Here is a 13,281-nt window from a genome sequence, read left to right as displayed (position 1 = left end):
TTTCTCAGAGTTTCTCACTAGAGAACCATCCAGAACCCTGAATCCACAGACAAGTTCTACTGCAGTGACTATTTTTGCAGAGCCAACAGTTCCAAATGATGAGTTTTGCAGTGAATCAGAATCTTCCATAGAAGATCAACAAAACAAAATATCTTGTTCAAAATGTTCACACAATATTTTCAATTCAACTCTATGGCTTTTTTTTTTTTTTGGTGGACTCAAGATTCTTAATGGAAAGGAAGCCAAGGGTTTCAAGAATCTGCTAACAAGAAATATAGTGTGCTTGCTTGATTTGATTTATCATTGGTGTGCCATATGTCATGCTACTTTTTAAATTTCATGTTTGTTTTGAACTAGCATTGAACTAGCTGCCACCAGCAGAGTGGAGTTTTGCATTTCTCTTGGCAAGGTGGTTTATTTGTGGTGGGGGAGGAGGGCAAGACTGACTTAAAGGGAACCATTTGTGCTTTAAAATATACACATTTACACCCAAGACACTTAAGCATTAGAGAGAAGCAAGTGGGGATCCAAATAAATAAAGTGTATTGCATTTGTACAGTCCTTATTTATGGCTAGTGCTTTACAGTGCCTTACCTCAGTAGTGATAATTTTGAAAAGCAAGTTGCAAATGACTATTTCATGAAGCTATTGGGATTCCAAGAGGCATCTGATACTACGGCTGCATGCTTTTAATTTCAGTTCATTCCATGCACTACTCATTCTAGTCTGTGAGATTATTCCACAACTATTCTTCAATATGAGATAACAGGATGGTAGCCTTAGAATGGTAGCCACATGGCAGGATGATAGCCATGACTTCCACTTTTAAAAGTTATCCGGGGGGGGGGGGAATACAAATTTGCCTATGAAAAGTAGTGTATTTTATATCTATATCCTGTTTCCACTTCCCCATCCCAGCCTGCATGGCCATTTGTTGATGTCTTGATGCACAAATGGTTTAAATAAAAGCCCAGAATTGTTGTATATTACCCCTTTTCCTTTCTTTTAATGGCTGAGATAAGAACAGCATTTGTCTGGTGCTTTTTGAATATTATTTATTTATTTATTTATTTATTTATTATCATATTTTATCCCGCCTGATATGTACATCTCTAGGCACTATGCAAAGCACTCCACATTATTTTGAGGCAATGCTCACAACAACCCTCTATGATAGGTTAGTAGTATTATACCCATATTGCAATGGGGATGTGAGATGGGAGTGGCTTGTGTAAAGCCACCTAGTGATTTCATGGCAGAGGGAAGCCCTGATCAGCAGCTCAAAGTTTCTTAGCCACTATGGTATACCAGTTGTCCTAGTGAGCATTATTGTAAGGTGGGAACTGGTTTTTATTTTCTCTGCATCTGTCATCTTTGTTTTCTAAGACCCCTCTGCCTTTTTTTACACACATCTTGCATTTGTACTTGCAGAAGTGAAAATGTTAGGAGTTATAATCAAAACTTAACCATTTGGGCAGGAGTCTTGTACAGAAATGCCTGACATAGAGATGAGTTACAAAATGAATAATAATGAGGATTAAGCAGCATCTGAAGTGTCTGTGAGCATGTACAGTAATAAGGGTATTTATGCTTGCTGATTTTACTGATTCGAACCCTGTGATTAGACCTTATGGCACATAACTGTGCTCCATGACTTAATTGCACAGCTATCATCAGGAACTAAACACAAGATAGGATTAATCATCCCTTTCTTTAACGGTATTTCCATTTTGTATTCCTATGAAATATCATTCATCACTGAATAGTAACCATGCACTTGTCCTATCACTGCCATTTTGGGAGACTAGCAGTATTTATGGATTTTCCTTGCTGTAAGAAATTAAACATTAACCAGATTTGTAAGTGGGGGTGGGGATGAGTGGAGTATTTGGAAAGGTAGCTTGTTGCTTGTTTAAGTCTTTTCAAACAACTTGTGCGTCTCTGACTGTTACGTTGCAAGTACCTAATAATATGACTCTTTTTTTTCTTCCAGATTTAACATGTATATTTTAAGATGGGTAAAATGAGAAACCAGAAACAGCTGTGTTGAACTATAGGCTTTATCAACAATACAGGGGAAGAGTTCCATCATTTCCCACTATGGCCCTCTCTACATGTCAACGTTTTTTCAGTCTTGCTCGCCAAATGCTGTAGATTTGTAATCCTTATGAGACACTTTTGAAGGGGCATATGTTTGCATGCTTTCTCTGTCTCTCCTGGGCATTATAGAACCAAAAAGCTGGGTAGGAGTTGAAGATCAAACCCCTCCATCCAAAAACAAGATCCTCCATGTACTAACCTACAACCGTAACATACAAGCACCTGCAATCACACAGTAATGAGCTACTACCATAGAATGCAATCATGGATGACATGCAAGCAGATGTATTTCCAGTGCAGAATGTGTTAATCTGTACATAAGAAATGACAGAAAGCTAAAATAAACTATTGCCAGTTGAACATGCTTCTTCCAAATGCGTCCTTTTGGGGAGTTTAGTTGCTGCAATTTTTGCCTTCCAAAAGTCATAATTAAAAGCACCATCATATACAGTTGTTTGTGTTTGGCTGGTTCAAATATAACACATAGCCATGATTTTGCATTGGGTCTGAACCTGAGCCTGCCCACAAACTTTGCTTTGGGAGCAACAACCAATATCTGAAACAACAGTGTGAAATTGCAGCTTCTGCTAAGTGTGGCTGTATCATGTCTGAATTCACAGGCCTTTGATGAGCCACAGTTGGGGCCATTTCTCCACCTCAAAAAGCTACTGCATTGTGGAAACAGGATAGTCATGATTAGAAAGGAGGAAATCAGAAAAACAACCCAACTGCTTCTCACAGGGCTCTGTAAACTCTCATTTCAGTCCATAAGAACAATGGAGCCAACAAAGGGATGCTTGTGTTTGTGGATGTACACATGCGCATGGAGGGAGGGAGGGAGAGGTTTATGTTGTTTATCTACTAACTTTTTAAAAATGTAGATAATTTCTCTATTTTCCCATTCTACTTCTAAAATCCTTCTCTTCTGTTCGTAGCAACCAAAACTTAAAGCGGTGCCAGAAATAGATTCAGCAAAATATTGACTGTGTTTAAAAGGAAAGCAAAACCTAGAAGCTTTTCTTCAAGGGGCTTCTCTATGAAACAACTTCTTATCTGCTTACTCTAACTATCATTTGACTCATCTTCAGCACCACAAACCTTGAAGCAAGCCAATGAGTTGTGGTCCTTATTGTATTTTTTTTCTTTGATCTCATTCAGTTATCTGTTTTCCCCGTTGTGCTGTGCAGCATGCTAATCCCCTTAGCCTACCTTACGGGTCTCCTTTGTAGTATCATTTTCATTATAATTTCTCTATTTTTCATAGTTAAATGGATTAGGCAGGGGAATGGGAGGTCTCTTGGGTCCTACAAGGTCATTAGTTTCCCATGAAAATAGAGATCACTATTAATTAAGCAGCAACAGATAAAACAACCCAAAGCATGAAGAAAATAATCATTTTAAACTATCATTATAATTTAGACCAAGATGCTTGATACACTTGTAATTTTCTTTTGTTTTATTAGAGGAATAGACTTGCATATTTATTAGAAGGAAAATAGAACCCTTTACTTAGGCTATTTTAGTGCCTGTCCATTGAACATCTGCAACATCCTATCACTAGTACAATAACTCTGTAGCACATTTGCAGTATCTGCATAATATCAAGCTTCATGACATGATTGAACCTGTAGACAGTATATGCCCTAGGACTGGTCCAAAGCCTAGTGGAAGACATGGATGGATGGATGGATGGATATTTATTTAAGGCAGACAGGTACATGGGCTTACTATTATAATGTTACCTTGTTATGTGTCAGCTATTCAGGTTTTTGTACCAGGATGACTTTATCTGTGTGTTTGGGCTGTGTTTTTGCTAACTGATCAGAGCTGTTGACTTGCGTTCTCAGAAGAGAGGCTAACATTGCCCTAATCAGACAGTCTCTTGCCACTGAAGGATAATTCTTCAGAGAGAAAAATAACATTTTAACAAGGCTTAGACTGCAGTAAGAGTTGAGGCATGAATTTCTTGCATGATTTCCAATCTGAATAAAATAGTACAACTCTTAACAGTTGTCACAGGACTCCCATGCAGGGGCAGAGCTATAATTGAACCCAAGCTGCCCAGCTCCATAGACTGCCTGGCTTGCCTCTTGCCTCAATCCATCAGGCTCCAGCTGCCCCCAGCTGGCTTCGTTGTTGGCTGGGGGTTTGTTGTTGTTGTTCTGTCCCTCTTTCCAAGAGAATGAACAAAGCACCCAGCCAACAAAGAAGCCATCTGGGAAATGAACTCAAGAGGGCTGCACAGGCCCTTCCAGGGACTAGCCACACCCTCTGCATGTGATGTCACATGCAGGGGGCATTGCTGGCATGCATGAAGGACCACCTGGGAGAGGGTCAAAGGACCACTGGGGAAAGGGGCAAACACGACCCCTTCCCTCCTCCTGCTATGCCACTGTTCTCACTTATCCCCCATCTTTTAACTTTGTATTTAAAAATATTTGGTTCTGAGTACTGGTGTAGTGTAGTGTGCAAGAGACTGAGCTGCAAATTGGTACTTCCCCAGTTTGACTATTGCCTCTGCCTTGAAGTCCCTTGGAGGTGTTAGGCAAGTCAGTCTTGCTTAGCTAAAGCTCCCCAGCTGTAATGTGGGGATAATGAGATATACCTAACAGGGTGGTTGCTATAAGGATTACAGCAAAATAATGTCTCACTCTTGTAAGAGCTATACAAATGCTAAGTGGTGTTTTTCAATCTGTGTAAATCAGGTGGAAATATGTGCTAAAATATCCAGACTATGGGTGGGTTCTCACGATCTGTGCAATGTTTCTAAAGCAGGATATGGGAGATTTGTGAGCTGTGTCTGCTCCCAATTTCCAGTTGTGAGGATCTGAAAAATTTTGGTGATGATTCATCACGAACCATGTTCCCTATTCCTGGACATAATTTTTTTTGGTGATGATTCACAACCCTATTCCTGGTCATAGCTTTTCAGTTGTGTAGGGCTGGCACCACACCAACCTGACACTTAACCAGGTTCAGTGATCTAGGATTTGATCTAGGTTGCTGTCCCTGTTAAATGTCAGGCTGGTGTGGTGCCAACCCTACCTGACTGAAAAAATATGTCTGGGAATCAGGAGCATGGCTCGTGAATCTCCCATTTCCTGGTTCGGAGGTATCACACAGGTCATGAGAACCTAAGATATCCAGACAATTTCTCTTTAATTAGGATCAGAAATCCTAATCACAAATCAGTGAACTAGCTTATGGTTTCAGGGAACTCTTCTTCAGGACTCATATTAAACAACAGAAGAAAAAAGGGGGGAAGGGAAGAGCTGACAGAGGGTAGGGAAGCCCAGCATGCGTTATGTTACTGTCTTAAAATAGTAACTGAGGAAACTCTGTGCAAACAAATTAGGCCAGATTATGCCCAGTGTTCAAGATCACAGGTTGAATCAGGGAATAATGGGACAAAGAAGCAATGACTGCAATGTAACAGGTGTCCTTTTAGAACTAAATGCAACACTCCTAAGTCTCTATCCAACATAGGTGTGTTGAAGCCTGCTGACATCAGTAGGCTTAAATACCAAGAACTCCCTGTTCAGTTGTGGGATCTTAATTTTTCTCTCTGTTTAAGAAGCTATTGTGGTGATTTTAACTAGATCTATATTTCTTCTCCCCACCCATAGACACACTGGCTGTTCTGTGTTTTTTTTTAAAAACTCATTGTTGAACACAGTAAATTCATATTATTCATCTTTAGTGTTCAGTTTCAGCTGAAACAAATCAACTGTACAGTGGTCCCTCTACTTACGAAATTAATCCGTTCCGAATGCACATTTGTAAGTCGAAAAGTTCGTAAGTAGAAAAGCGGTTTCCCATAGGAATGCATTGGGAATGGATTAATGCGTTCCGGAGCCTAGAAAAAAGACCCAGACCCCCAGTAAGGCTTGCAAACTGCACAGGAACATTTCTTTTCAAGAATAAACAGGCAGTAAACAGGCAGGCAAGTCAAGGAAACCGCATGTAAAATTCGTAAGTCGAGGAAACCCCATCTAAAAATTTGTAAGTCGAAAAAACCGCATCTAAAACCGGATCTAAAACTGCCGTTTGTAACTCGAAAAATACTTATTTTGAGTAGTTCATAAGTCGAGGGAACACTGTATAGTGTTACCAGAGGATGCATTCGCACGTAACACAGAACTGAGGGTCTAATGGACTGTAATACAGAACTGCACAGCCAATCATAGCCGGAGAGAGGGAGGAGCTTCTTCCTTCAACTCTCGTTCTAGACAGCCAAGCCTGCAGTTCTGCATGTGCATGTCATGCAGGCTGTGGTTGGAGCGGCAAAACCCCGAGGGTTCAAATTGGAGTTTGGATAGCAAAACTTTGGGCTACTCTCTACATCAAAGTGGAATTTTGATGGGGTGTCCTGCATTTGGACATACATGTTTGGCAAATTCTGTCCCCTTCCAGTTTCATGTTACATGTGAATGGGGTGAGAGTCTGTACTAATATTTTAAAATGTCATGGGATTTGTAAATGGACTAATGTCATTGAAATTATAAGGGTTACTCTGTGTTTGTCAGGGTTTGGATTTAAAATGTGTAATATAATGGAGCTAGAGTACTTCTAGAATTTTTGGTGCTCAGATTTTGTAAACCTAATGTTTGTTGTATAGCTGTTGTAACATTAACAGGACCATTCCACCTCTGACATCCAATTGTAAGAGAAAAGACTACGAACAGCCTGAAACTATCCAGAGTTAACTTGTCTGTGAAACATAGTGAGCTCTTTGTCACGATCCATGAGAAAAGCTTGAAAGGGAGAGGGGTGGAAGCCTCGTAAAATTACCTCCCCCACAGACAATCCTCTCCATATTGCTGGGTGGATGGATTGCCCACCCAAATGACTGCTGGCTTCTGCCTGCAGCAGGGAGGTTTGGGGGGCAGGAGGCCCCTGGAACTCCCATAAAGCACTGCACAAGAGCATGGTGCATTATGGGGAGTTTTGTGATGTTGGCCGGGAGGCTTCTGGTGCGTGGATGCCACAGGGAGCCATGCGGCACCGACACACAGTCAGTTAGCCTGGGCTAATGGTGCAAGTTAGGGTTAGCCCTTAACCCAGGCTAACAGCCAGGGCTCCCTACCATGACACTGCCGGGAGCCATGTGTCTCCCAGCAGTTCTCACATGCAGGCAAAACCAGGCTGGGCTTCCCTAGCCAAGTTTTGCCTGCGCATGAGAACAGCCTCGGTCTTTCTCCACTGTGAGAAAGCAAGAATGGGATTTCTATGGAGTATTTTTCCACCAGTATGTCATTTTAGTGGTGTTCTATAGAGTAGTGCTGCAGAATGTGATTGATTTGCCTTGCATACTGTCCTGTTCTAAAGACTTAGAGCAGATTAACACAGACATGATGGTGGTAAACCAGTTTCAGTCTCTGGACAGAGGAAGGTGGAATGTAAAGAAAGATGCAAGTTTGTTGGGGAGATGACTAGTGATGCTTCTGCATTTTAGGACTTGGGTCTTTGAAGTTCTGCATTAAAAACATCCTTCCAAATAAGGGACATCTGAGAACAGTAGACTGTGAGTGTGAAAGCTTTCATGGGGCAAATGGTTTGTGCTTACTGGCTGGGGGCACAAGAAGACAGGGCTCTCAAAGATACGCTCAACCTCTTGTGGTTTACAGTAGGAAGAAGAGCATCTGCTTTTTTCTGACGTCTGCACAGTTAAGATTAGCCCATCAAAGTAAACCTAAAGCAGCTTTGATTTTAATTCTTTATGCCTCTATTAACAAGATTTCTGCTTTATATTTCTGACATTGGGTAGAGTTGCTTTTTCAAATATGGCGGGGTGGGGGGAGAGCCTGTAAAATGAACAAAGTGCTTGTGTGCATTGCTGAATTATAGAGGGCTCTGTAATGTCTGCTTAATGCAATCTTTAAACGTTTCACAAGCAGTACGCTTAAACTTGAAGGTTTGAGGAGTTAGAAAGGCAGAAAGTGTGTGATTTTTCCAGTGCAAGCAAAGTTTTCCAACTCCAGAATGCATCATTTTTAATTGCAGGTTATTTTTAGGACATTTCAGAGGCTCTTCTTGTTGAGTGTAAACAGTGCAGCTGCTTCCCTGTGTTACATGGTGCCATTGTACGAAGCTTTGTTTAAAAAATATAAAATGAACAGCCTGAATTCTTGTTCTGCACTCTAGCTCTTGTCTTCCATTTGACTGTTGCTGCTTTAGTCCTTAAATTATCTTTGTTTATGGCTAACTCTAGGTCTCCCGAGGGACTCTTCATATAACACTCAGAGATGTATGTTCTGTATATGCGTATAGATTATACACATATACCTAGGGCACTGTATGTTGCCCCCAAAGAATGGAAACACTAATGGCTGTTTTGGTGATAGGTGCTCTAAAAATAAGCTGCAAATATTATTTTTAGTGAGAGATTTATGCAGTGCTTAAAATGTGTCTCTGTTTTGCAGGCCTTATAGTGATGTGGATGCTTTGGGCAGCCTGGAGAGAAAAGTGGATGCCAGTGACAATTATGTAAACTTGCAATTCTGCAACACTTCAGAAATCCTGTAAAATGGAGGAACTGTATAAGGACACACAGAACCTGCCCATGGATGTTACCAACCCGCCTTCAGCTATAACAAGCAACAAGCTAGAAAATGGAGTTGCCCAGCTGATAACTGCAGAAGCATGGAATATCAATTCAGCAGACTTGATGAAGAAAGCACTTTCGCCACTAGTGACTGTCCCTGCTCCATCAATATTGGCCCCACCGGCAGAATCTCAAAGTGGGGTTGCACTCAAGGTAGCTGCCACAGTGCTTCAGCCGATTTGTTTAGGGGACAGCCCTGTGGTTCTGCCAATCCATCTGCAAGTAGCAGGAAGCACTGCCCCTCAACTTGCTAATAATACTAATACTCCCTATGTCATGACAACTCAAGGACCAGTCCCACTGCCTGTCCTCTTAGAGCAACATGTATTTCAGCATTTGAATTCTCCACTGGTGTTACCTCAGAGTTCTCCCTGTGCTGCCAACCCCATCCACAGCAACATCTTTCAAGGATCTTCTACCCCAGTTGGACAGCCACAGCTGCTAGATCAGAAACCATCCAACACAAGTCAGGAACCCATCTTGCCTCCTGTGTTTCAGACACCAGGGTTTGCTGCAGTGCTGCAGGACCTCTTTCCCACACAAGGCGCCTTAGGTTCATCACCCTACCCACCCACACCAGACTGCTCTTCTGTTCCCCCACAGCCCTTCAGTTCCCCTTTGTCTCCATTGGTTCCCCCAGCCACCCTCTTGGTACCATATCCTGTGATTGTTCCTCTGCCAGTCCCAGTTCCTATCCCTATCCCCATCCCTATCCCAGTCCCCCATAATGCTGAATCGAAGACCTACATGGACTGTCCTAAGCCAGCTGCTTCATGTATCTTGCGCTCCTGCAAAGGCACCCAGACTCCCCTGGAGAAAGAAGACACAAAACCATTTGATGTCATTCACCACAGGGAGCTTTCCCAACTGAATCGACACACTGTCATCAAGATGGGGAATGAGAATGAGGTCCTTGATCTGTCCATGAAAACAGCACCCTTGCTTAAGGAAATAGAGGACAGTTGCCAGCTCTCACCTGAAGATGGTGCTTTGGACCTCTCAATTCCTTCCTGTCGGAAGGCTAGCAGCACAGAATTAACAAGTACCATTCGCTCTGGATCCATGGTGGATGGCGCTACTCATTCTATAGCAGATAAACTTTCTAGTACTGTGTCACCCTTTGTTCCTTCAAAACCTCATGAAGCCCCTGCAAAGGTTGAAAGTAGAGTGATTAGCAGCAGCTCATCTGAACTCCTGAGGCAGCAGCCCAAGTGGCTGGTGGATCAGACTAGTATAGCACCCTGTGAGCCCTCAGCTGGTAATAACATTGAGATTGTGAGCACTTCACAGACGGCCAAAGTGATCGTCTCCGTCAAAGATGCGGTGCCTACTATTTTCTGTGGTAAGATTAAAGGCCTCTCAGGGGTTTCCACAAAGAACTTTTCCTTCAAAAGGGACATGCCCCAGGACTCAGTGCTGCAGTGTTATGACATGAAGAACCAGCCAGAGGCCCGGGATAATGCAGAAGCTCTTAGGAAACCCATCAAAAACAGGAGTGTCAAGTTAAAGAAAATGAACTCGCAGGAAATACATATTCTTCCAATCAAAAAGCAGCGGCTTGCGGCCTTTTTTCCAAGAAAGTAATTTATGAGCTTTTAGAATGTTGAAGGTATAATTATTAATAAAGAGATGCACTTCCTTTTAAATTACATATAAAACATTAAACTATCTTTTAAGTTATTTGGAGATGGACAGCTGTGGGGTGGGTGGGGAAAACTGCAGGAGAGGACTGAATATATCTTCCCAGTAGATACTCTTTTTTTTTTTTTAAATCTTATTGCGTTCTAACTTTTCATTAAAAGTAAAGAAAAAGCAACATATTTTTCAAGTGGATTGCACATTTTGCAGCTTTAATGGAATATAATGGATGAGTGAGTCAGCTGGGTAAGAGCTATTTTCACTGCCATAAAGTGCTTTGATTATGTATTTCTGAACAATGGTGGGTAGAATGGATCTTTCAGAATAAATGTTTGTATGTGTTAATTTGGTTGTGGTATTTTGTTCCTCTTTATAATTTGCTCTCAGCTGGAAAGGCTGGGTATAAATCTGAAAACTGTAGAGCAACGACACATTTATCTGACATATCCCTGAGCTGTTAAAGTAATCCAAGCAAAATGACATCCTATTGCTCAACTGGAATCTTTGGGCTCCCTTCTCCTCTGCATCCCTAGTAATGATGCATTTTGCACTGTGTTACTGAAACAAAATGAATTATATTGATATTGCAGATTTAACATAGTCCAACCAGCAACAAATATCAGCCCTGTCTTAATCAGTCCCACAAAAGACATCTAAATTTAGTTTAAAAGGATGATTTGAAATTCTAAGCTGGGTTTTCATACTATGAGTCAGAAAAAGTATCTTAGTCTTTCTGCCTACTCGGAATATAGTTATATAGACTAAATGTCAATTCTCAGTATCTTATTCACATGAAAAAGAACAGTATGCCATGTCACAGTATGAAAACCATTCACATAAATGGGGAACATTATAAATTTTAAAATAAGAGCCTGCTAGGTAGCATTTGTATTTATGTGAGAGAGAAATTCTCCCTTCTAGAACTTACAATGCAGCTGTTAGTAGGGCTAAGAGCAGTAAACTCTGAAAACTCAAGTGTGGCATCTTTGTTGCTTGCCTGAAACATTAAGCAGTTCTCATTGCAAGCTTGCAATAGCACCAGATTAATCCTTTTGAAACCTTAAAAATGGTAATGTCCCCTCCTCTTTGTTGAATTGTACTCATGCATCATCTTTCCAGTCTCTTGTAAAGTCATTCTAAAACATTGTTTTAAAACTTTTTAAATGTTTTAAAACACTTTGAAACTTATTGTTCTTGCATTTCAAAGTCAAAGTTAGGACCGTCTCTTGACAGTGGAATCTACTAAACAAAGTATTATCTAATGCTACATTTGTATACTAGACCATGAGCAGGAAGAAGGTAGGTTGAGAGGTGATGGTGGATTATTAAGCGATAGGGTTGTGCAGTTTGTTGCCAATTAGATTGGGGGTCCATCCTGGTGCTTTGGATGGCCCCTGAATCGGTCTGGTGCTTTGAGAGGGTCCAATCCACGTCACTTCAGCCCAATTCAATGGTATTGCTTCAAATTGGACCAAAGCTTTGGGCCCCCCTCCCCTGCTCATCACTACCCACCCTATCCCTTTACTTACTAATCCAGAAGGAGACAGCACAGAACTTTATTTTCACTCCTGGAGGTGAGGGAGCAGCAGCATCTGTGGGTTGACATTTAAAAAAAATTACTTCCAAGTTGTACTGCTGTCTCCCTTGTGTTTCTTTTTAGATTGTGTGCTTGTTTGGGATAGGGAACCATTTTTTTCATTTCTTTTGCTGTGCAAAATTTTGTTGACAGGAATGTGTGTGTGTATATATATATTCTGAATCAGTGGTGGCTAGTCAGGGCAGTGCAGGGAGAGGTACCTTTAGAAGTCTTTACTAGCGATACCACCAGCACCTGGAGCAGCACCCCACCTGGCAACCCGTGTGTCGAATGCCCCACAGATAGCACTCACCCAGCTACTGTGCATGGCAGCCAGGTGAGTGCCGTAGGTGGGGCAGCCGCCACGTGGGATGCCGGGTGGGGCGCTACTGCTCCCCACAGCATCCAGGTGTTGGTGGGATTGCTGGTAAAGACTTTTAAAGGTACCTCTTGCACTCAACCCCTGTGCCACTCGCCACTGTTCTAAACATAATATTCCAGCAAAAGTGTCTGATTCCACATTGTTTTGCAAGATCAACAACAATGCTTTTTGTTTCTGAATTAGGCTGTTTACAATCCGTGACATGTTGGGACTCATATGTACATTTGTACTTGCATATGTAGGTCAACCCAGTGTATGGCTGAAGGGATGCTGTCAGTAATTGGCTCTGCCCCCTAAGCCACTATCTTAACATTTGTATCTGTCTCTAAGCCGTTACTTTGCTCTGGTTCTTGTTGGTGAACCTTCACATTCTAGTAGAACACAAACAAACTCATGTAAGCCTGTAGTCTGCCCATGCCTGTTCTAGATAATAGTCCAAACATTGTATCCAGAACCCTCCATTCTAGGTGTAATAGTTCCACGGATTGATTAGACAGAGTCAATGGAATTGTTAACATTATAAAACTGATGTAATACAAAAGCATCAGTGTCACACTCTCATTGTGGCAACAGGCCCCATTTCTGTGCCTATAATCACAATTAGGCTTCAGCCACTGGAGATAATGACTTACATTATGCTTAGTGTTATGAAGATTCTGTAGCACTGTGGCCCAGGGATGGGGTGGACTCTTAAGGCAGTCCCAGTGCTGTTCAGAAGCAACAGTTCTGCAAGCTGTGCTAGAACTGTTTCCCATTTGCTGCCATCAGGAAAACGGTGGTAGTGCTGCTTGTGGAACCATTGCTTCTGAACAATGTTGCGGCTGCCCTAGGAGTCTGCAACAGCCCTGGGTGCAGTGTTACATCCCATAGTGCTATGCATCATGTAAGCCAGTATCATCACTATGGTTGGCTTCCAGCATTTTAGGTTGTCCTTGCAGAGCATACATGTAGTCAGAGTCAACTTAATCATATAAGCAACCT

The 13,281-nt window shown here is 41.8% G+C and overlaps 1 protein-coding gene across 5 annotated transcripts in view; it reads left to right on the top strand.

Annotated features, from left to right (window-relative positions):
- The window catches only part of RAI2 (retinoic acid induced 2), a 57,630-nt gene extending 46,943 nt beyond the window's left edge, over positions 1-10,687 (top strand). For all 5 annotated transcript variants that reach the window (XM_053306655.1, XM_053306658.1, XM_053306657.1 and 2 more), the window contains exon 2: positions 8,523-10,687. In XM_053306655.1, the coding sequence (XP_053162630.1) occupies positions 8,627-10,288 (1,662 nt within the window). In that variant the 5' untranslated portion in view covers positions 8,523-8,626 and the 3' untranslated portion in view covers positions 10,289-10,687. The remainder of the gene's footprint in view (positions 1-8,522) is intronic.
- Positions 10,688-13,281: the final 2,594 nt, after the last annotated feature.

Source organism: Hemicordylus capensis, chromosome 3 (genome assembly GCF_027244095.1).
Source record: "Hemicordylus capensis ecotype Gifberg chromosome 3, rHemCap1.1.pri, whole genome shotgun sequence".
In the NCBI taxonomy this organism is placed as follows: Eukaryota; Metazoa; Chordata; class Lepidosauria; order Squamata; family Cordylidae; genus Hemicordylus; species Hemicordylus capensis.
The sequence above is the reverse complement of the archived record's forward strand: the minus strand, read 5'-3'. Positions and strand labels throughout refer to the sequence as shown.